This window comes from Nipponia nippon, unplaced genomic scaffold, assembly GCF_047370975.1.
Source record: "Nipponia nippon isolate SJK-2023a ecotype South Korea unplaced genomic scaffold, ASM4737097v1 scaffold_16, whole genome shotgun sequence".
Classification (NCBI taxonomy): domain Eukaryota; kingdom Metazoa; phylum Chordata; class Aves; order Pelecaniformes; family Threskiornithidae; genus Nipponia; species Nipponia nippon.
In genome coordinates this window covers 8,764,581-8,787,878 of record NW_028262332.1, presented here as the reverse complement: position 1 = coordinate 8,787,878, position 23,298 = coordinate 8,764,581, and the positions used below count along the sequence as shown (strand labels likewise).

At 47.8% G+C, this 23,298-nt stretch overlaps 3 protein-coding genes and 1 non-coding gene across 14 annotated transcripts in view; 2 read left to right on the top strand and 2 right to left on the bottom strand.

The window, feature by feature from the left end:
- Positions 1 to 232: 232 nt before the first annotated feature.
- On the bottom strand, positions 233 to 4,780 carry LOC148056248 (uncharacterized). 8 transcript variants are annotated; one of them, XM_087753346.1, is made up of 5 exons: positions 4,717 to 4,780; positions 4,340 to 4,466; positions 2,253 to 2,458; positions 883 to 1,023; positions 233 to 705 (listed from the first exon to the last, which is right to left on the bottom strand). In XM_087753346.1, the coding sequence occupies exons 3-5, from the start codon at positions 2,326 to 2,328 to the stop codon at positions 509 to 511; spliced, it is 414 nt and encodes a 137-aa protein (XP_087609472.1). In that variant the 5' UTR covers positions 2,329 to 2,458; positions 4,340 to 4,466; positions 4,717 to 4,780; the 3' UTR covers positions 233 to 508. The 8 variants fall into 8 exon arrangements, with proteins under 8 accessions (XP_087609472.1, XP_087609468.1, XP_087609471.1 ...); XM_087753342.1 differs by having other exon boundaries at positions 4,653 to 4,772; XM_087753345.1 differs by having other exon boundaries at positions 2,253 to 2,448; positions 4,653 to 4,772.
- A 335-nt stretch (positions 4,781 to 5,115) lies between these two features.
- Positions 5,116 to 5,243, top strand: LOC148056247 (U6atac minor spliceosomal RNA). Its single transcript, XR_015703812.1, has one exon. It is a non-coding gene; the product is annotated as a U6atac minor spliceosomal RNA (small nuclear RNA).
- A 1,368-nt stretch (positions 5,244 to 6,611) lies between these two features.
- On the bottom strand, positions 6,612 to 21,230 carry WDR5 (WD repeat domain 5). Of its 3 annotated transcripts, none has more exons than XM_087753474.1 (14): positions 21,121 to 21,230; positions 19,315 to 19,504; positions 18,316 to 18,424; positions 16,894 to 16,967; positions 15,767 to 15,856; positions 14,982 to 15,071; positions 13,674 to 13,757; positions 12,419 to 12,474; positions 12,227 to 12,273; positions 11,347 to 11,422; positions 9,931 to 9,964; positions 9,394 to 9,468; positions 8,716 to 8,803; positions 6,612 to 7,704 (listed from the first exon to the last, which is right to left on the bottom strand). In XM_087753474.1, the coding sequence occupies exons 2-14, from the start codon at positions 19,393 to 19,395 to the stop codon at positions 7,604 to 7,606; spliced, it is 1,005 nt and encodes a 334-aa protein (XP_087609600.1). In that variant the 5' UTR covers positions 19,396 to 19,504; positions 21,121 to 21,230; the 3' UTR covers positions 6,612 to 7,603. The 3 variants fall into 3 exon arrangements, with proteins under 3 accessions (XP_087609600.1, XP_087609599.1, XP_087609601.1); XM_087753473.1 differs by lacking the exon at positions 21,121 to 21,230 and adding an exon at positions 19,961 to 20,708; XM_087753475.1 differs by lacking the exon at positions 21,121 to 21,230 and adding an exon at positions 20,272 to 20,708.
- BRD3 (bromodomain containing 3) overlaps positions 21,033 to 23,298 on the top strand; it is a 50,838-nt gene continuing 48,572 nt past the window's right edge. The window contains exon 1 of one of the 2 annotated variants that reach the window (XM_087753464.1): positions 21,033 to 21,064. The gene's annotated coding sequence lies outside the window, so the exon portion shown is untranslated. Of the gene's footprint in view, positions 21,065 to 22,870; positions 22,932 to 23,298 lie in introns of those variants that run through there. The other variant, XM_087753463.1, reaches the window with a different exon arrangement.

The window sequence follows — 23,298 nt, the reverse complement described above, 5'->3', positions numbered from 1 at the left end:
ACGGGATGAGATATTTTTTTTTGCCTTTAAAGCTCCCGTTTGGCCTCTTCAGTTGGGATAACGCCTGAAAAAACCCTTCATTTCACGCGGGCGCCCTGTTCCCCACCCCATCGCCCACCCACCCCACGGGACCCCTCTGGGAGCCCTGCCCTGCGTGGGTGCTGCATCCCTGCACCCCAAAGCCCACCTGGGCGGGCCGAGGTTGCCCTCTCGTGGGAAGAGCCGGGCTCGGCCGTGGGTACCCCTGGTCCTGCGCTCCCCCTGCCCCAGGCTGGTGCGGGTACCCCCAGTCCCCCCCCAGCCCGGAGAAATGTCCCCCATCCTCCCCGGGGTGCAGCCCTGCCGCCGGGGCATCACCGAAACCTTTCCAGGGCAAAGCATTCGGCACCTTTTATTGAGGAGAGGGGAGAGGAGGGCGTTCTGCCCGCCTGGAAGAGCAGGGATGGGCGCATCCCTGCTCCCAGCACCCCCCCGCGAGGGTCCCATGGCCCCCCCAGCCCTGGGGGGCTCAGGAGAGGAGCAGGGCAGCAAGGACGCAGGGCAGCAGGAGGCGGCCGCCGGCGAGGCCGGGGGGCGGCCGGGGGGCTCTGGGGGAGCCGTTGCAGAGATCTGTGTCGCAGCAGTGGATGCGGACCCCCGGCAGCTCCTGCTGCTGGCAGTGACGGGAGGTGGCACAGCCGCTGGTCAGCAGGATGCCCAGGACCACTGCAAAGCAAGCACAGCGCGGGACATCAGGGACAGGGGGACAGCGGTGACAGCCGGGGTGGAGGGTGACGCTCTGCCAGCCTTACACCAGGGCCAGGCCCCGTTTGAAGGCTTGCTTTGGGGTGGGAGCAGCACCGGCTGTGCTCAGGCAACCCCGGCCCCTCCGGGCAGACTCACCGCTCTCTGTCTTAATGCAGAACCGGTGTTTGAAGCCCTGGTGGGAGTGGGAGCAGGTGATCACCTCCGGGTTAGAGCACCCCATGTCCACGTTTTTGGTGCCAACGATGATGTTGCAGCCATAACACTGGAGTCCGGACACTAAAGAAGAACCATATGAAACAGAATTGCGTTTTTCCAGGGGGAAAAAAGACTTCAGCTCCTTCCTAGCTGCTCTCGAGCGACGGCTTTGCAGCGCTCTCTGCCTTGCCAAGTCGCATTAAGCACTGAGCCAGAGCCCGAAGCCGCCTGCCACTTGTTTACCCGGTGGGCCCAAAAAATATAAAAGCAACTCCCGCTAGAGGTCAGTGCGAAATCAGAGATTATCCAGAGATTGGGGCTGGGATCAAATCGTGGGAACAAGGGAGCTTTGAAACAGGGTTTGTAAAGAGTAGGTGAAACCTCCCAACCACAAGCATCACCGAGCCAAGGCTCGGCCACTCTCGGAAACAGCTTTTGCCTGTTTCACCAAATTCCTCCAGTTTCAGCCGCGCCGGCGTTGGAGTCATTCTCACCGGAGGGATGGTTTCATTGGCGTGGTTTGCTTCGCTCCCTGAACGCGGTCCTGCTTTTATCGCAGGGTCTATCAGGGAGGCAAAACAACTCAGAAACAGAAGGGAAATCCTCGTTCAGAGCGGTTGCGAGACAACGTGTCCGTGACCCCGGGACAGTGGCATCCATGTGTGTCCCCACAGCTTTGCACACTGGTAGCAGCTTGGTCCTTCCCTGCAGGGTCAGTGGCTGCATCGGAGAATTGCTTGCTCTAAATTGGAATGGGAACTGAGCCATTTCTCAGCTTTCTTTAAAAAAAAAAAAAAAGCCTTCAAAGAATATTAATTTACATCATCCAGCGTTTAAGGCAAACGCAGTACCTGACCTCTGTGTTGATTAATCACAGCAACAAAAACCAGGTTGCACTTAATGGTTGCCGTTACCTTTCCCTGCCTCTGAATGCCGGCCCAGAGCCCTTCCCGAGCCTGTCCGCGTCTGCTTCCGTGGGTTTTGGGGAGCCGAGCACCCTCGCACAGCCAGGCACGGCGAGGGGAGTCCCTGCCCCGGCAGCACCGGGGAAGGGGAGCCCAGGGGATCCTGGCTCCTGGCCCATGCTCCTTGCCCACATGCCCTCGTTTTGTACCAGATGTGATGACATTAGCTCCATCCTAAAATCACCAACGCGCAGCAACACGCAGCTACATTGCTTGGGGCAGGAATGGCCCCCAATTCATCCCGAGGATAAATCCCACTTTAGCAACCAGGGTTTGGGGAGGATGCGAACAGCCACAACTCCAAAGCACGGGCACACTCCACACCCCGGGGACGGTGGCACTTACCCTCTGGGAGGACGAAGACCACGGTCATCAGAGAGAGGATCCCATGGGCACCTCCAGGCATGTGTCCTGAGAGCATGGGGGTCGGCTCCCGGCGCCCGCCCGGGGCTCGGAGGACGAACACCGGCGTCGGGGGGAGCGGGCAGAGACCACCTCTCCTCCCGGCTCTTCCCACCGGCCGTGCACGCTCGCTTTCCACCTGCAAAACCCTCCACCAGAATAAAGGGAGATGCCGTCAGTGTGGCAGAGATGTGGCTGCTCCCCGCTTCTCCGGCCAGCCCCGTGGCGCCCGGTCTCGTTATGTCGATGCTTAATTTCTCCCTTTTCCTCTTGAGAAATTCTCCGATTCTTTCAGTTCACGCGCAGACCTGAGTGCGTATGTGCTGCCCTCAGTTATTTCTGTCCTATTTCCTCTGTCCACGATCACTTCCCATTAATACTACCATGCAGCAGCTCTTGGAGAGAAATTCTACCTAATCAAGATTTAGTTTTAAATCCACTTCGAAATCCTCTAATTCAGTTGGATTAGGCAGAAGGGGTTTGGGGAGATGTGTGGGTTTACTTTTTTTTTTTTTCCCTTCCTCTTTTTCCTCTCCGAGCTGCCTCATCTTCACGAACGGACCCACCGGCTTTCTGTGACATATTGTGCTATTTAAAGAGGGCAGGAATAATTTTATTAAAGAGAAGCAGTCAACTAATTTCAAATCCAAGGCTTGAGATTCTCTTACAAAGTACAGCCCCGGGGATGGCCATGGGGTTAAAGGGAAAACCTGACGGAGGGAGAGGTGGGTTTGACACTATCGTATGCATTTGTGCACAAGAAAATAGCTGCCTTAATAAAGCAGCAAGAGGCCAAACAGGGCCAGCCCCAGGTTTGCATTGGCTCTGGAGGGACCCCGGTTGGGGCTGCCTGGGGCTTGGGAAGGGGGCCAGGGGCGCAGCGGAGGAAAGCACCAAGCTGCGATAGCTCCGATCCTGCAGGGTCAGGATCAGACCCGCAGCCACGCGGGGCATCATGGATGTCACCTGCAGGATCAGGCCCCCGGACCCCTGCTGGCTCCCCCACCAGTGTCCCCACAAGCAAAGCCCCAGCTCTCAGTGGAGCTAATGGGACTTAGAGAGCTAATGCTTACTAATAAGAGAGCGCGACCGAATGCACGGGATTAAAAAATTAAAATGACAAAATAAGCTGCTTATGTGGCCCATCCAGCAACCGTCTGCTAGCAGCACCTGAAATCCGCCACCCTGTGCACCCCAGCCCGCGGGCAGACTGCGGGCGCCTCCTCTGCCGGGCACAGCTCCTGGCCAGGCAGGGGCTTGGACCTCATCTCCACACAGCGTCTTCGTTAGCAAGAACGCTCGTTAATATTTCACTGGGAGGCAGCACAAACTTGTCCGACTATGGGCACCCGCAGCTCAGGAGGGGCAATTAGCACCTGGGAGAAGCGCCTGAGTAATGCAGCTCATTTATTCAAATCGCTTAAGCCACCCACGGTGTCGCGCTTGCCTCAAAACAATGTGATTATAACAAATGTCTAACAGCAAAGCCTGAAAGCCTCGGGGAGAAGGGATAAAACGCAGGAAATGGAATTGATTTAAACACATGCATAAATCAGAGCATTCAATAAGGAGGGGAAACGAACTTTTAATCCCTTAATAAACTCATCGGTGTCTGGCAGGGGCGGCCAGGAGCAGCCTGGGCTGGGCTGCGGCCATGCAGCAGCTCGGCGCAGCCGGCGGCCCCGCGGCTGTGCACCGCTCTGGGCGCAGCACCGGCCGCTGCGGCCTCGTCCAGCAAAGCGGCTCCCCCAGGAGCGGCACCGGCTGGGATTTCCCGCAGGGAACCGGGCGGGAAGCCCCGGGAGAGCCGCTGGGGCCCAGGGACAGCACCGTGCGCTAAACCGGCATCGGCGGGATGCTGGGGTGGGTACCCCGGCGGGAGCATCGCCCGGGCCCCGAAGCGGCTCCCGAGGCCGGCTTGAGGTGCTGTGGCGCTGATTTAGCCAGGCGTTTGTTTGGGGTTTGTTCCCTTGGGATGCAAAAGGCAAAGACCTTTAGAAAAGGGAAAAAAATAAACCAAAACAACCAACCTCTTCGCTTCCACACCTGGAACCAGTGTGCGCTTTTTTAACTTGTCATTAGCTCAGACGCAATTCAGAGAGATTTATCAGCCCAGGGGCACCGGGAACACGTTGGGAAACGGCCTGCCTGCCCTGACTGAGAAAAATTTGATTAGCAAATCCCCCGGTACACTCGTGTTCCCACTTAAACCTTCGGGATACCCAGAAAGACGGCTAAACCCTGCGCAGATTAGACGGGTTCGCCTGTAAATCCTGCTTTAGAGCTCATCCCTCCGGCAGGCAGAGCTCAAGGCACGGCACCCACCCCCGCCCCGCCACCCACCGGCAGCGGCTCCGCTCCGCACCCCCGGGCTCCGCTCCGCACCTCCGCCTGGGCCCGCACCCACCCGAGGCGGGACTCGAACCGGCGGCCTCAGCCCTTCCTGCCGCCATTAGCGAGGCGGAAGCAGAAGTGCCCTCCCCCGGTAAACGCGGCCGCTGATTGGCGGGATGCACGGCGGGCGGGGAAGGTCAGGGGGCAGTCGAACAGGATCCGGCCGCTGCGCTTTGATTGGCTGAGAGTGATGAATACATTAAGAAGGCATCAAAAAGCGAGCGTCTTTGCTACTTTAACGGGGTTTTCAGGGGTTTTATACCCATACAAGGAAGTAAAGTAAACACGTCACATGGGGATCAGAAAGAGCTGTCAAATAGAGACGGAAGAAAACGCGAAGTTTTTCTCACCCCATTCTGGGTAGAAGCAGCTTGATGAAGCTTTAAATAGCAGCGGACGGAAGGCTGGGGTCGTGTTGTATGAAAGGAGAGAAGGTTAGCACTCCCCTTGATAAGGATGGAAGAGGCCCTCGTGGCCTGTACAACACGCATACGGTTAAGGCACTGCCACCTACTTCGTGGCATCTAACCATGTTTTTTTTTTCTTCTTTCGGGGGAACCCTAGAAACCCAGCTCCCTCCGCTTCCTTCATTCACCCAGTTTCTCCTTTTCCCTCAGCCTCAAAGCGCCCAGCGGAGCAGAGCCCACTACTTCTCTCCTACAACAGAAGGGCAGGCCAGCCCTGTCGTCACGATTAGCTAATCCTGACCATCCCAACATCCCAGGCTGGATACGGTTATAGCTAAGTAGAGCTTAGGCCCCAGCATTATTCCCAGGTGCGATACTGGGGACTTCAACACCTTTACAGAGCACAGCTACAAGAGTAGATCCTTTACAACAGGGCTCTTCGGTTTGAGGGAAGAGAATAACCCTGTTTGAGAGATTTCCTCCTGCTAGCAGGGAAACCATCGCTCTCCCCTCATCCCAGACTCGGGCACCAGGGAAAACCATAGCACAGCTGGGCAAGGAAAGCCGCTCGCGCGCACGCAGTCACACGGGAAGCACTGCGCTACCAACCACTGCTGAATCTATGTGAAAATGCTTTCCTGGAGTGATATACCAGCTGCTCCACGCTGCTCAAGCAGCACAGCCACATCTGGCAACTGAAAAGTTTCACCGGCCTGTGAGAAAGACTGAAAAAAAAAAAAAAAATCATGAAGTTAAGAAATAGATTATTTCAGCAGTGATGCTCACTAAGTCGGGAGACACAGCGTCCTTCCCTGGGGGTAATGAAAAACCTCAAAAGACAGTGGTATTATTAATAGCCACTTTAGCACCAGCTCAACATGAACTCTAGTTTTATATTTTAAGAAGAAAAGCTATACCTCATGTCTTGCAGCTGTCTTCTTCGCTGCAGGTAAAGCAAGGCAGTCTCCAAGCAGCCACTAGAGGAGAGGTTTGTACTGTAATTGATTTTCAGTTATTATCAAGTACATGAAGTCGTTACCAAAAAAAAAAAAAAAACCAAAACCAAAAAGGATTTTTGCTTCCCCAGGAACAGAACATCCCCTCACAGCAGAACCCTTCAGGTGCAATGAAACTTGTGCCTGAACGCAATTCTGAAGCAGCACAAGCCAAGCCCTGGCTCATCGCTCGGCCCCTTCTGCACGGAGAGGGCAGCAGGATTCCTTCCCCCTTAGCGAAAGGTCTCTGCCAGGGTTTGTACTTATGTTGCCTCTGCTGAGGACACCTTCAGTTCAATCTTCTTACTTTCTTGAAACAAATTGTGACTTGAGTTATGCTCCTCTTTTCTTTCTCCACAAGAGATGTAAAGCACCACGACGCTGCTCCTCCTCCTCCCCTCCTCACTCTGCGGAGCTGCTACGGAAATACTCCTTTCTAACGGTGCTTTTAAGGGAGGCTTCTTTGGACACAGACACTTCACATTAGCACACTCTTACCACAAGCATACACATAAAATCCCACCTTTTTATTATGGCGTATGGTATTTTTTTGGATGTGTAAATACCACGTGGGTATGACAAAAAGGGAAAGAAATACCAACGCTGAAATAGATACAGAGTCATGCCATTATCAATACAGTTTCATACGATGGATTTTCAAGATACAAAAGTCTGGGTTTTTTCTTTTTACATTGAAATAACTTTACAGTGTTCCGTGAGCTTGCTTTATAACCAGAAGAGAAAAAAAATTAAAATATGCTGAGAACAACTACAAGCAGGATTCATTTTAATGGTTAACAGAAGAACTGTAACTTTGCTCTAGAACAGCATCTATTAAACACACGTAACAAGAGGTAAGCAACTATACAGAAGGTAAGAGGAGATTTCACCACAGGAGTCAAGTCAGGGGCAGGAAGAGGGAAATCTGGAACTGCATGGTTTTATTTGGTCACAAAGTTTGAGCTGAGTGTTTAAAATGAAGCACCTTTAAAGATGCAGGACTCCTATTTAAAACAATACAGAAACTTCCCAAGAGACTAGAACCTACGTTCTGGAAGAAAAAAAAAAATTTAGACATTTAAAAAAAAATCCCACACATCTCTAGGCTCGTGACTTAACTTACTGTTACAAAGTAGACTGGCGGCTCTTCCTTAAGCAGCAACGGTGCCCAGAAGCAATGCCACCAGAAAGTACAGTATCTTTGGGGTGTCCAATACAAGGCTGACACTTCTAACGCGATGTCAGAACGATCCATTTGTCTGCCAAAAGATTAGGCAAGAAAAGGAGACACTGCATCTTTTTTTTTTTTTTCCACCACGTTGCCCGGTTCTAGCAAAGAGCTAAGACGTTTTCTTTGGGCCAAGACTAACAGAAACCACTTTATCAAATATTCTTCAGGTTTCCTGCCAAACTGGATTTATTATTCTCATGTGGTTTTTTAACTTTTTTTTTTTTAAAAACATTTTTCCTGACAGTCTCTGAAGTGATACTGGAACGTTTAACAGTCACTCTTCCACAGTTTAATTGTTTTGTCGTTTTCTAGTGCCGCTGATGCAATGATGTTTTCTGTTGGGTGACAAGCTGTTGAGATTACAACATCTAAGCAAAAAGAAGAGATATACAAATATCATTATTTACAGCAATGAAATCTGGTTCATAGCAGGCATTTCTGAAAATGAACGTGTATTGCTACTGCATTTTAAAACAGCATAGGCAAGTAAGTATTTCCTTGTAGCAGACTTACAAACACATTATTCATAAATATTTTCCAAGTACTACTTCTCTGTGAGAGGAAATACTAGCAAAAAAGAATGGAAAGTAGTAGTTGGAAAGTGTTTGACAGGTTTCAAAATGTGAGAACTCTCTAGATTCTAGTTCTTGCTTACTTCACAGGCAAAACTCCTGGCCTATTATGTCAGACACAGCTAATAAAAACCTAGCTCAGTTTTTTCTTTCCATGTAAGGTATTTCCAACATCCTATTCCACGCTTAGATAGCACTTCATCTTCAGAGCCTTGCCCTGGCCTGAAAATGAAAACCTGCTGCCACTGCCCCCACTTGCAGTCCAAATCCGTGGTCCTGCAAAGGAACAAGCATGCTTGGGTTTCACAGCACCGTTCCTTCCAGTCGGTGCAGCAAAAGTGCTGCTCTCTTATGGGATTCAGACTGAAGTATCCATCAGGTGACATCTCGATACATGCTCAACTCTGTCTTCAAGAACAGGCACACGTACAGACATCTACAAACCGCAAGACCACGTAAGCCCTTATCCTTTCAAGAGCTGCAGCTTTGGGAGGTGTTAATAGGCATTTCAAAGTCACTACCATCACAAAGTCACTTAAATATCTCAACCAGTTCCAACTCAAGAAAATCTCTTTTGTAAGCTGATGTCAAAGTTCTCACAGTGAAAGAATAAACACTTGCAATGCCCATAAAAACCCTTCATAAAAAGGAGCGAACTCCCAGGGTTCAATTAAGCTTTATCCAGTCAAGAATTTATGGGTCTGACAGTCAAAACTAAACGTCAGAGAGAAAATGCTCAAGCTAAGTCCTCGTTACAAGCTGACATGAGGGATATTCCATCAATAAAAACAAAATCCTCTTCCACACCTGTGTGTCCTTGTAATTTCTGTACAATCTCTTTTGTCTGAAGGTTCCAAATATAAACCAGGTTGTCTTCTGAACCGGACACGATCCACTGGAAGGGCAGACAAAAAAAAGAAAAAAAACGACAGTTATTGGAATCTTTCTCCTCATCTATATCTAACTGTTATTATTCAGTAAATATTTCATTGTCATCATATGAAAGGGAACTTCCAACATTATACGACTGCTTGATGCGGTTCATTCTCTCTCAGCCTCTATCCAGTGCAAACAGGCAGCAGAAACCTTTGTTCCAGCCTGCGTACGCTGGAAGAGGAAAACTAATAGAGCAAAAAGTGCTAAGGTGGTTCTGTGTTAGGACTTTGTCTCTGCCAATTTGTTTTGTCATCTCAACCAGAACACACCAACCTATCACCTGATGGCTGACTGCTGCGTGGCTACGGCGAACCGATACGCCAGCAGCCGCTCTCCTGCTGCAGGAAAGTCCTTTTCTACTGCTGCAGCGGCAGGAGCCTGCAATGGGACAGCGGGCCCACCTGAAACAGACACCAGAGGTGCTCAGAGGGACCTTCCTAGGACACCCTCTTCTCCCACTGCACTACGGCACCTGCGAACACGCACCCACCAAAGGAGGTGCCACCCCCAAACCACCGCCCATCGGTAAGAAGCAGCTCAAACACTAACCTTTCCACCGGTAACGGAGAAATTTGCAAATATGCAGTACTTCTCATTTTTGTGTCCTGTGTACGTCTTCAGGCACTGAAAGTGAAGAGCCACAAGACATTAAGACAGGAGGCAGTTTTCTCAGCCAAGGACAAACTTTCTTGGCAGAAAAGACTAAATATATCTGCCTGCGTTTCCCACCCTGCCAACTTATCTAGAGGATGCAGAGGGCATCTCTGCCCTAGAACGCTACACAACTGGGGGGGCGAGCACCCTAAACGTGTCACATTACTACAGAGAAAGACAGCAACAGCAATTTATTGTTCATAAAGAGAAAAATGCAGAAATATAGGTTCACTTAATGTCTCAGGGCTATGCAGGAGCTCAATCACTTTTTTTTTTCCCCAAAGGCATCTTTAGTCCTCTCCAATAAAGGGGTATTAACACTTTTTTCTATAGTATTCATAAAACGTTAAGCAAGCTTAAAAAGGACATATGAAATCCAGATTTTCCTACAAGCTTAATTAAGTCTACACAGTGAGACACAATTGGTTTTACCTTTCCTTTGCTGTAGTCCCAAAGTTTAAGAGTGCTAGAAAACAACAGAAAAACAAAGATTTTTAGTTCTTGGGGTTTTTCTTATCTGACAATTTACAGAAAAAGTTTCTCCATACCAGAGTTCTTAAAGTCTACACAGGTCACTTTAGCCTGGTTTGGAATGCAGCATTAGTTAACCCCAAAGTATCAATTTTACTGCCATGCCATTCATATTCTTCTCCATAAAAAGGGTGTATTTAAATATTTCCCCACACCTGCAAGTTTCTTTATAAATAATGACCAGACAACTAGGGAAGTGATGGGCAGGACAACAGACAAATTACAGTGAGAGAGGATAAGGTGGTTTGGCAGACATCCCCCAACTCCCAACGCATCCAAAAGATTCATACAGATGTCATTAGACATCATCTTTCTCAGGGTGAGAAACCTGCTAGAACCAGGGATGGCCCTACAAACTATCCCTCTCCCCCAGCTGTTTTAAAATCAAATCCTGCTGAAAGCAGATACAGACCGAAATACACACAGACTACTCTAATTTTTCAACTTGCAGCCCTGCACCAGGGTGTTTCAGGGGAGTAAACACTGGACTGAGGCATCCTCAACCCATTCAAGCCTAAGCCAGTGCAGAGCAAGTGAGTAAGCATGCTACCAAACGCAATTCGGACATGAAGTCACTTGTCTCAGGCAAGCACTAGGCTCTTCCACAGACTAAGCGAGCCCCACGCATGTCCAGATACAGACCCGCTGTACTGACACCCTGGCTACTGCCAGAGCTTGCAAGACAGCCCCCTTTCTCCTCCCCAGGAAGCCTAACCTGGGTTTTCCCTGCTTTTCATAGACGAGTTGAAAAAGGCAGGCAACAGCCTGTGGTATATTTGTACAAAGATGCTCAGACAGGGAGGGCATCAACCTCGCAACCTAGGAAAGGAAGGTCTCACGAAAGCAACAGCATCATTACTGTCTGTGATGACAGACCAGCTAATCCCTTCTTAGCAGCTGCACGGAAATTCTCCAGGTGAATCATTCTCAATACAATCAGCCCACCTGCACTGCTTTTATGCCTCACACGCAAAGTTATTTATATATTGCAGCCTTTCGTAGGCTAGATTTTCTGTCTTTCGATGCTACAAAAGAATCATACGATTAATGCAAGGAAATGCTGAGGTTTTGAAAGGTACAAGAAGGAATGAATGGTTGTTGCAGTCACTAAGCAGTGCTAAAAAGACCCACGTCCTGCCTGTGCCATTAGCACAGCACAACACCTTGCAGGCTTTTTAAGTCTGACAGTATATATGAACTTGTGTAGTACTATTACTATGATAGTTAAACAGCAGCAAAATATCGGTTTATCTGATACTCATCAACACTTCAAAGCCTGTTGGGTTTTTTGGGTTTTTTTTTTTTTAAAATACCTACTTGTCCAAAGTTGCAGCTAGGATGTATTTGCCGTTTGGTGAGAATTTCACAAAAGACACAGGAGGGTTATCATCATCTAGAGTGAAAATAAAAGCGGTATTAAACAGTGCACAGTTGTATCGGCTCATTGACAGAGAATTTCTTTTGACAATAATTTGTTGTTAATCGTTTCACTGAAACAAGCTTTCAGTTTTGTCATCCTTTGGTACTTCAAGAAAAAGACAGGCGTAAGAAAGGTGATTGTTTTCAGTAATTTAAGAAAAGGATATTAAGCATTTTTCTCACCAACATTTTAAATAACCCTCTGTAACTGAACTTTCCTTCCTTGCATCAATACATATCAGAGCAAGACGGTATCTCTACCTTTTAAAAATCGTTATATTAGAATACATGCCACTGATTTGCAGTGCCATATAACTTGTCTATATAATGCTTTATAAGAATATGAAGGACTAGGGAACATATGCCCAACAGCTGGTTTCCTTTTACTAGCCGTGTTCACAAGATGCCTCATGCATCTTGCAATAAAACCAGGCAGCTTGCGTAGCCACAGACTACCTGTTTTCATCACATCCAACAGCACAAACAACTCTGTCGTTGCAGCTTTGAACTGCTGCGCAGCAAGCACTACACAGCTGAAGGGCAGAAAACTTTGGAAACCTCTCATTTGTCCATCTATACTACATGACACTCAAAGCTTAAGCAAGTTTCCATTCACGTGAGAGGACAGTTCGTCTTATCGCAATAGATAGGAGAACAACAGTGTACTGACAGTAAAATACAGCTTAAGAAAGCCACTGTTCACAGCAATGATGCAGAATATCTATGTCACAACTTAACAGCGCAGAATGGAGCACAAAAAAGAAGCATTCCTACGTACCAATCAGTGTTTTCAAGCACTGGCCTGATGCTGTATCCCAGATTCGACTATTAAAAACAAACAAGAATCATTACTGTTGGTGTTGAAGTCTTTGTTCCAGTGTTAACATTACAAATACAAGCCTTTCTTAAAAAGTCCCTTTTCAAATGTAAAAGGTTTGAACAGTGCCACAGACAAGAAATAACCACTTACCAGAGTCCATCATAGCTACTTGACACTATCAGGGATCCATCACGATTAAAATGCACCTGTAATATTATAGAAGGGGAAAAATAACTTTACCAATGTTCACAATGATCGAATTTTTAAGCCCCACTGAAAGTACTTATCTTCCATTATTGACACCACAATTCACGTGGATAGAAGCAGAAAGTCAACATAACGTACAAACAACAGGCACGAGTTTAGATGAGTAACGTGATTAAAACCAAGATTCTTTCCCCCCCTCCAGTTTGTCTGGCATAATTATGAAGAGGAATGGATGTTAACTACAGCTGTTTGTTTAAGCACCAGGGACTGGAATGGATGTTTCTTCAGAAGCTAAGAAGAACAAGTGAACACACAGATACTCTGTTCAGACAACATGAGCTTAGTAGTATCAAACCCAGGGGTATTACCTTTAATTTTAAGGGCATGGAATTTAAAACATATATGCGGCTACATACATAATTTATTCCCTTGAACTACACCTTAAAATACTGCTATTTTAAAGAATAATTACTACTAATGTACATTTGTGAGGGTGAAATATCTTCTACACAAGGCAGAACAATCATGTTACGACAGCCCTGGTTTAGCACATCTGAGGCTCAATTTTTTTTCAGTTTCCTTAATTTCAAAAATATTAAGAGTTGAACACCTTCTGTTTTTCCTTCATTTGAATGGATACTGCTGTATTCCAAGCTCCTTTTACTTATTAAATGAATGAGATGTGGAACACAGCGTATTATGGAACTACCCTGCTCTGGGCTTCAGTAACAGCTTGGAACAACGGTAGATGTGGTGCTCGAGGACATGGTTTAGTGGTGGACTTAGCAGTCTTAGGTTAACGGTTGGACTCGATGATCTTAAGGGCCTTTTCCAACCTTAACGATTCTATGAAAGCAACAGACATACAGGCTGTTCTCTGATCCTCAAGTGAGCGCAAATCTGTGCCCCAGCATCAGACTGCTAGACTCAGGCATGACTGGCACGCCACTGTTCACTGCTCCCCACATTAACACCCAAGACCAAAATCCATATCGATCTTACAGAAAACACTGTTCATTTCATTTTCTTTGAGCAATGACAATTGGCAAATCCACCACAGCCCATTCACTACGGCATGTAAGGACTTGATAATAAGGAGTTAGAGCACAAACCCAGTCCTCAACAAACAGCAGCAGGAAAGAAGCTCTGCTAAACAAAATAAGCATGTTAGTGTGCTCATTTATCAGAAGGGACTTACAGCTGAAACCGGGTCAGAATGAGCAGGCAACGTCTTGAGGCACTTCCCTGTTTTCACATCCCATATCCTCACGCTTTCGTCAAACTGAAGATTGAAGAAATGCACAAGGTGGTTTAATGATGCACCTATTTGAGGCATGCAAGGTGTTATAGCTTGGCTAGCTGCACGTGCCTTCCTCCAGCTGCACTGCAGCTGCATCAGAAAGCCTAGGACACAAGCACCACGCAGGGCAAAAATAACAGACTGGGAACACAGCTCCCTGAACTCTTCCCCTCCACGCAGGAAACCTGCATGTTGAGGATGGGTTAAAGGCTTGACTGTGTCCCCAGGCAAAGAGAGCAGTGGCACCGCACAGTTCATCTGACTACAAGCTGGGTTTGTGGAAGAAGACAGAGAATTGACACAGTAACGGGTTGTGACCGGTACTCCCCGCTCCCGACCCTTGGTAACGCGGCTAGTGTAACTAGCGCCATTTTATAAGGCAAGCAGCCATTCTCTGGGACCGAGTAGGTCACATACTCATTCCCTTTCCCTCATTATCAGCCCTCAAAGTCCTGTGAACCAAGTAGGCAAACCAAGCAGATTTCCTCTTCCCCTCCCTACCGACCTCAAGGTTCCTGGGCACCGGGCCGATTACTGCCTTCCTCGCTGGCCTTGAAGGTCCCAGGCACCCAGCCAAACCAGTGGATCACCAGTGGGTGATCACCCCATCCCAGAACAGGGAAGCATAACAGCACACAGAGCGCTGTCTACAAAATCAAGCAGTTACAAGTCCTAAGCGGGGAACCTGGACCAGAACTGCTGCTGGACAACGAGACCGTGACCCAGGGACACCCCCACCATCCTCTGCTTCCTCCGAGGATTGAGCGAGCGACTCGTATTCTTTTATTTTACATGATTTTCAAGTCTAGATTATGATTGTCATATTGATACAGCAAACCAGGTATTAAGATCTGACCCCATCTGCAGAGGGTCCAGGTGATAAGAAGTCATACTTTGAGTTCTTAGAATCTAGGTGATTAGAAATTATAAGTTAAGTTGTATTATAAATTCTGTATTACGATACCTATAAATTGTACTACATTGATTCTGCTTGTAGAAATCCTGTGCCATTCTAATCCTAAATTCTGTGCTATACTAATCATAGTATCTTGTTAAGAAAACAAAGTTTTAACTGTAACTATGACTCAGTGCTGTCACCATTCTGCTAAGGATCCCCAAAAGAGCCTGTCTGTCCCCTTAGTGCCGGCTGACAGGGGTGTACAGCACTGGCTTTGCACAAAGAGAAAAAAAAAAAAAATCACTTACTGATCCAGACACGATGAGGTTTGACTGAGGGTTGAAGTTGCAGCAGAAAACGTAGTTACTGTGCCCTTTCAATGTCTTCAAGCACTTACCCTGAAATAAGATTTAACAGAGTTAAATATACAGCATCCTTCACAGCCATAAATGCATTCAGATAAACTGCGTTACAGTTAATCACTGTGCAGCACACAAAGAAACCACCTCTAACCCCAGATTTAGATGGGCAGAGGACCAGCTACAGCAAAACAACTGGAAAGAAAAAAAAAAAAAAAAAGACATTTTTAATGAGTACAGTCAAGCTACAAACCCTTTGGGAAACTCAGGAGACAGGAGAACCAAGCAGTTTAACATACCTAATCAAAATTCAACCAAATTATCCAGTTTTCATTGTAATTGCAGAAAAGGAAGGGGGAGAGAAGCAAATACAAGTGAAGCTATGATAAGAAGTTACAAAAAGGTTTCATCTGAGAGGCTGCTTTCAGAAATGAAGCCTGCGGTTGCACTGCCACCATAAGGCTTAAGCGCTCTCAGAAGATAACCAGACTCCTCATGGTACCCATAAGCATCCCCCTCTTCCCAAAAGCAGACAGCGTAACTCACATCCTCACAGCCCATTCAACCAGCAGCTCATTATAAGCAGGAAAGAGCAAGTATTACCCAAAGAGGAGCCAGTGTTTAGGCACCCTACCTTCTCTCATCATAGCACATCAAGGCTGCCTCTCAGAAGAACATGAGTTAAGATGCCAATGCTGGGGAGAAGGAAGGTAAACAATAGTTTCTGCCCTTACCGAGCTTACATCCCATATTTTGAGAGTTTTATCATCGGAGGCAGAGACAAGAAGGTTGGAATCTGATGACCAAGCAACATCAGAGATACCCTAAAACAAAGGAAAACAATTCTCTTCTCAGCTCTGTTTGTTCACTGACAGAAGAAAATGGAAAACACAGACTGCATATTATATTCACAGCTGAAGCTTGAAAAAAAATTCAGCATTGAGAGTTAGGAATTCATTGATTTGACTGGGTTAAGAGCTCCTTTGACACTTGTTCATTTCAAGCTGAGCCGTTCATGTAGATGTGGTGCTTAGGGACATGGTCTAGTGATGGACTTGGTAGTGCTGGGTTAACGGTTGGACTTGATCTTAAAGGTCTTTTCCAACCTAAACGATTCTATATACTCCAAAACCACCAATGGCTTGTTCACACAGCTCTTACTGTGGCCACCAACACCCTTCCCTGGAATTCATAAACAGTATGCTATATAAGCTAATCTAAGTGGCTTCTCTTCATGACAAATGGCTTGCTCTTTATGGTCTGAGTCCCTAAAGGCTGGAGAAGAACAAGATTCTACTGGTTTTTCTTTTGGCGTATCTTCGTTTTTGCTTATGAAACTTCAGCATGTAAGAAACTTTAGAAAACAAAACCAAAGGGTTTGGGAGTTGTGTTTTCTTTAGAACTTTGCAGAATGAGTAAGTGTTGTGTTTATGTAGGCAAACCCACAAGAAAAATTCAATCTCCTTAAAAGGCAAGCCATTCTGCTCCATATACAAAGGAAAGATGGAACAAGACACAGTGTTACAGTTTACAGGGATTTTCACCCAAGAATGCACTGCCCCACGTCAGAGGTTGGTGTTCCTGAAATGGAAGGACTCAAGACTAGGCAGTGTGCATGCAGGTACTCCATTATCAGCCTGCACTTCACCCATATTGCCAGCCTGACCTGGTATTACTTCAGCAATTCCAGTCCCAGGCTGTTGTGCAGGACTGCATAAACACAGAAGTACAAAACGAGACTGAAGAACAAGCCTTCTACACAAGTCTAACCAAGAATGGAAATTTCTGAATGTGGAAAAGAAAGCAAAATTCTTCACAAGTAAATTCATATTCAAGTGCACAGTAATCTCCTCATACTTACCAGTTTATGACCAGATATTGTTTTTTCAAACTTGCCATCATATGCTCCCCAAATTTTAATGAGTTTGTCAGCAGCTGGAAAAGAATGTGCCAGTTAAGAGATTAACAGCACTAACAGAGACAGCTGTCCCTTCAGGTGGAAAGAAGTATGTTAACTACGTCTCTGCAAACGCTGGGTAGCTCTCCCTCCCCAAGCAGACCTAAGTGCATAAGGTAATATGTAATTGGTAAGGAACAGTTTCCTACACGCCAAGCTGCAGCAGCTGAGATTACATAAACTGCCTGGAATGCACAGTCTCCGGCCGCTTTACTTTCTCCAATGACAACTTGGGTTTCTACTTTTGTTTTAGATTGCCAGTGTTAAAAGTAGTACTGTTCCGTAGGAATGCTGAAACGCTTTTGCCCAAAAAGAACAAAAATCACACCACAAACTGGACTGAATTAATGCCCGCAAAAACCCAAACATATTATCCATGTTAACTTGCAAAACACGCCAGAGAAAAAGGTTGATATTTGCCAGAGGTAGAGGTTGGAAAACCTGGGCGAGGGAGAGGGGGGACTTCCATGAGGACACTTGAACATAAAAATGATTTATATATGGTACACTGCACTGGTCTTATTAAGGCTGTTTGCAGTTAAGCTAAAGACCTAAGTCATTCCCACGTCTGGAAGATGTTCGAGTGACCCTCATCGTATTCAACAATGTTCTTTTCAATTGCCCTCTACTTATGTATGGATCCTCTCTGGATCACTGAGGGTCACATAAACACATTTTCGAAGGAAAGCTGTCAAGCAATGTTGACTACCAAAGAAATTTTAGGAAATACCAAAGCTGACAGGAAGAGGACTTGATCTACCACTTAAGAGAGCAAGTAGAGAAACACTATTTATAATAACCTTCTGCACATTTCACTGGGGTAATCAACGGCTCTGACTTATTAAACAACCACAGGCACACAGGACAGAAGCGCGTGGCCAGTCCGCCATACCACACTCCACAGTCCAGTCTAGTAGCGCAAAGCTACCTTCCTTATTTCCCAGAGCTAAGTTTTTGCCTGCAGATACCATACACAAAGTTTAATTTAAAAGCTTAAGCTGTCTTTAGCGATACAGGAAAGCACAAGGGTTTCCTTTGCACAGGGAAAGAATACTGCATTTGCTTTTGCCCGTTTGCTCATTAAGAAAAGCTGAATGGGGCTCTCCAACTCAGCAACGCATAGAAGATCCAGTGTTGAAAGTAACAGAACTTAAAAAGCTCAAAGCAGATTATCTGGAAGACTGACAGCTTTGGTGCTGCTCCCTCTAAGAAAATCCACGACACTACATCCCTCCTCCATCTGATGAAGGCAACACTAAAGACAGGCGGTTCTCCAAGGCCCGCATTTGCGTGGTTTAGATGAGATAAAAAGAAAGCAATACTTACAGGAGCTGGCTAGCCACTCTCCATTAGGACTAAACTTTACTGATGAGACTGCTTTTGTATGTCCTGCTAACGTGAACTTTAGAGCATAGTTTGGTTTTACTGGTGCAGGCTGTAAAGAAAAACATGTATGAATGAGTTGAATAAATTCCAAATTTAGTACCTCAGTGACAAGCTCTGTCTCAGACTGGGTTTGTACACAGTAATGGACTGCATGAACGTTCACCATAACAGAGATTCCAGCATTCGTGGTTTTTTGCCAACCCCCCCCCCCCCTCCAAATTCAAAAAACAACAAAACAAAGCAAATGCCCTCGCTGCACGGGGCCAGCAGTGCCTCACTGTTGCATGCACACAACCAGCTCATCCTTGGCATGAATTTCATCCAAGCCAATAACAAACAGCTGAGAGTAAACCAACAGTCAAACCATAGAGTGCTTGGTAGATCAAGACAATACTCTTGGTACTGATCTGTGTAGTGCTTTTAAGTGTTTGCAGTTTTCATCCTTATCGGGAATTAAATCACAGACCAATACCTCCATACCCCTAAAATACCTTTTTTTTTTTTTCCTCTTTTACCCTTTGCAAAGGCTTCATAATTAGAAGGTAACATCTCCTTCGAGCATCTGCAGGCTTCAAAGAATCTGAATAATGACTGCCTCCCCGCTTTGCAACTACAATCCTAGATTCACCAATTCCCCAGTCACCTCTAGGCACTCCAAGGATACAACCAACCTGCCTTTCTAATGCTCAGAGTGACGAGAGGCATTTCATTAGCAACAACTTCCAAAAAACCCTCGCACAACAAAAGAGGCTGTACTCCATTCACTGCTCCCATAAAACCCTCAGCACATTTTCAGCTCGAGACAACAGCAGAAGCAGAAATCCGGAGAAGTTCTTGATCTATATTAGAATTTAATTCTCTAATTCTGCTTTGCCTGTTGAATATGCAGGTAGTTGCCTCGTGTATTTACACGGATATTGTTCGGAGCGCCGCACACACCTTGCTCTGATTGGTTGAGGAGGAAGGAGTAGACTGTGTTTTGGTGGATTCTGCATCTGGCTTCTTTTCTTCTGTTGCCATGGTTCTGAAGCTGGCAAATGAGACTTATGGTGCTTGAAGGGGAGAATGAATGTGCTGCTTCAAAAGGCAGCCCTTGCCACAGAGAGGAGAGCCGCGCTGAAATGAAAACCTGGAAGAAAAACAAAATATTCTCATTAGCTGTCAAAAAGATCCTCAGCGGCTAGAAGAATGAGATTAGCCTAGCTGCAGGTCACCAGAAACCAGTATGAAAAATCATATTCTATATCTGTTCAGCAACACAGCAGCATTTTAGGCCTTCAGACCTACGAATGTGCAAGACCAAGAACCCAAACCGTGGCCTTTAATCGCTTCTTGGAAAGCTTTTTTCCATCCTGCACTATTCCAAATAGAAATAAAGCAGAATAGCTTTTAGGTGTGGCAGGGTTTTCATATCATAGTCCCCAAAATAGTTCTAACAAGTACTTAGCACATAGCAAATACAACGGTGTGTACAGAAGGTGGAAGGAACAGTCCAAGGCCTTTTTTTCACATTTATTAAGGTACGGAATACAAGATCATAACAAACACAAAAAGGAACGGGCATTTCCACAGCTTAAGACCCTACCAGATTCCTTTCATCTTGGAATGCAAGTAGTTCAGTCTCATATTTCCCTCCTAAACGGCTCGAGCATCAAATCGTACCCTTCTCCGCCCGAGACTTTCACCTGACTGAAAGCCAGCCTTGTGTCAGTCTCCCCAGACTCGCTTTCTGTAACAAAACCCAATAAAGTGCTGTGCCAGTATTCGGTAATCAGGGCTGATGCTGCAGAGGGAACAATCTCCATTGCAGCTCAGCTACATTTCAGCTTAGTAACAGCATAACCTCCAGCTCACGCTGGAAGGATTCGTCTTCAAAGTGCGCTCGCAACATCCCACCTTTCTTTTTGCAGGTGGCAGCAGATTTGGGAGCAACAGCATTTGCTCTTCCAGCGACTACCGGCATTTTAAGCATCTGCTTCTTGGAAGGGAGGGTGCAAAGCAAAGCGCTACCAGTTGCCTGTCTGCTTTAATAAGCTCTCTCCACGGCGTGGATAAATCACCGGCCGCAACAATAAGAAATTGAAGTTTTCTAATGCAGATCCGATTCTTTTCATCTGGAACTCATCTGGGAACTTCGTCGAGCACGCATCCTGCTGCCAGCGCTGCGCTCCGCCCGCACCGCAGCATCCTCCCGCACAAACCCCGGCTCCCACGCCCGCGGGGCTCGCGGCGGGGCGACGCGGGTTCCCTGCAAACGCCTCAGCAAACCGGCACGGCCCCCGCCGCCGGGCACGCGGCACCGACACACCCACCGGCCCCCCGCGCCACCGGCTACGAACGCGCCCCCCCCCCCCCCCCCCGCGCGCCCTCGCCGTGCCCGGGGCGGGGGGGCCGGGGGAAGTTCCCTGCGGGGAGCCCAAACTTTCGGGGGGCCGAGGGAGCAGCCCCGGGGCGCGCCCGCTGCAGCCCCGCACGGGGTTGCAGAAGCCGCCCGCATGCACGCGCGCCTGCACCGCCCGCAGCGCGCGCCGGCCCCGGGAAAAGGGGGGGGGGGGGGGGAAGGCGGGAGGGTGGCGGCGCGAGGCAGGGCCGTTCCCCCGCGAGGAGGGCGGGGGGAGCGGGCTCCGCGCGCTGCCTGAGGGGAGGCGGCGCCGCCGCGCGCGGGGAACGGCGGTGCGGGGGAACGGCGGTGAGGAGACGGGAGGGGAGGCGGCCCGCCCGCCCCCGCGCCTCTCGGTGACTTACCGGGGGAAGGGGGAGGGAAGGGGGACCGGCGGCGCCGCCTCCTCCGCGGCGGCGAGGAGGAGCGCGGCCGCGGGAGGGGAGGGGGGGACGCGGCGGCAGCTCCGGGGCCGCCAGGCGGGGGAATGCGGAACGGCGCATGCGCGGTCCGGGCCAAAGGCTGCACAATGCCGCTCTCTCCCGGGAGCGCTACGGCGAGGCCCGGGAGCCAAAAAGCAGCGCTGGTGCGCCCGGGCGCCGCCTTAAAGGGGCAGGCGCCGCCCTCGCTTCGGCCTTTCTCCCGCCCTCCCCTCCTTCGCTTTCCCGGGCTGAGCGCTCTGCCCGTCGTGCCCTCCCTCCGCCGCGGGTAAGGCCCCTGAGCTGCCGCCCTTGCTCTGGGCGCCTCTGTGAGGAGCAGGCACGGAGGGCGGCAGCAGCCGGCGCGCTGCCCGGTGTGTGGTGCGGAGCAGGTCTGGTCAGGGCCCCGTCCAGCCCTGCCTGACGGGCCCGCATAGCAGGGGTGGTGCTGAGCACCGGCGGTGCGGCACACAGCCGCTTCACGCAGGGCCGCGGCTCTGCCCCAGCGTGTTGGGGTTGTTCAAAAACCGTTGAGCCTGGCTGCAGTGGGGTTAGGTGTCGTTGGGTCGTAATAGTCAGGCCAGCCCCGTTGGAATCGTACACCAGTACCACAGATAAAAACCATTATGAAAAGACCAAGCTAATTCACAAGGCAGTAATGTCTATAACGCACAAGGCTGATGCATGAGCCGTTTAACACCATAATATTTGCCTGGGTGAGAGCGTATCTCGGGTGGTTCTCCGTGTACTGGTGTACAAGGGCCCTGACTCAGAAAAGCATTTAACTTTGATACGTTAAGGCCGAACAGCCAACTTAAAGTTAAGCATGTGTTGAAGCACTTTTCTGGAGAGCGGCGTTTTTTTTCTGAACCACAACCCAACGCTGCACAGAACACATTACAGTCTGCTTTCAGTTAAGAGGGAAGAAAAGGAGACACGTGTCATTTACTGGCCCTTTAACACAGGAAGATCTTTGGGCTCCAAAAATTCTAGTGGCAGTTGAGAAAGGAAAAAAAAAAAAAAGAAAAAAAAGAAAAAAAAAAACCTGTGGTACAGTGAATCCAAGGCCCTTCTCCAGCCTGGAAACCTGCAGCAGAAGTCTGGAGAACTAACTCTGCTGTCTAAACTCAGGGAGGTGAAACACAGACGGTTAAAAGAGCTGCAGAATCCCCAGAACAGTACTGGGAAACAAATCCAGTTAAGTTGCTGTTGCCGATTCTTCCAGATGGTTTTGGCTTAAAGTTTTCATTCTTTTAAAAAATAAACGTGAAATAAAATGAGAGAGCACAAATCAAATCAGCACTATAATGCTATGTATTTATATAACTTTCCTGTGATAGGGATAGGGTGTTTTTGTTTCTTTCATGTTGGAGATAAAAGTTTGTATTTTGCCTCTCTTAGTGCCTGCTTTGGAAGTTTTTGCCTGATATTTTTATATATATGTATATATTTATATATATATGTATATATTTTTATATATGTGTGTATATTTTTATATATGTATGTATAAAAATCCTTATCTATACTGAATAATACCTCTCTGGAACTTGAAAACTGTAGCCTCAACTACAAATTAATCGTAATTCTACACAACCCCTTAGCCTCTAAGTGTCCTGGATTTTTTTTAAACAAGTCTAAATATGATAAACCCCATTTGGCAAAGTACTTGGTCACATGCTAACTTGGGTTTTGACAGCATGGCGCTTGCAGAAAAAGGCAGCTCAGCGAGCAAGGGCATTCCTTTGGGACTGCATAACGTGAGTACCTGGGGATTTGCACGAACGGCCCGTTGTCTTTGGATGAAATTTAACTTGTTGGTTATGAGTCATCTGTGAGGGTCTTTCTTGCTCCCCTGGCCATGCTGCCACAGCTGGGATCAGCAGGATATGGTATCTGTCCAAGTTCCCTCTCTGGAAAAGAGTGGGGTTTGGCAGGCTTCTCCCTCACAAAATCTTTCATTCCATTTGGTTCAAAATAGCCTGAACTTGGTGACCTTCCAAGTACACTGGAAAAGACACCTGTCTGAGGGGTTTTTGGGGGGGAGAGCAGCTTCCCATAATGATAAAAGGGAAAGAAAAGCCCATGAGTGGCTCCGATTATATGGAAGTGGCTGCTTTCAGTGCT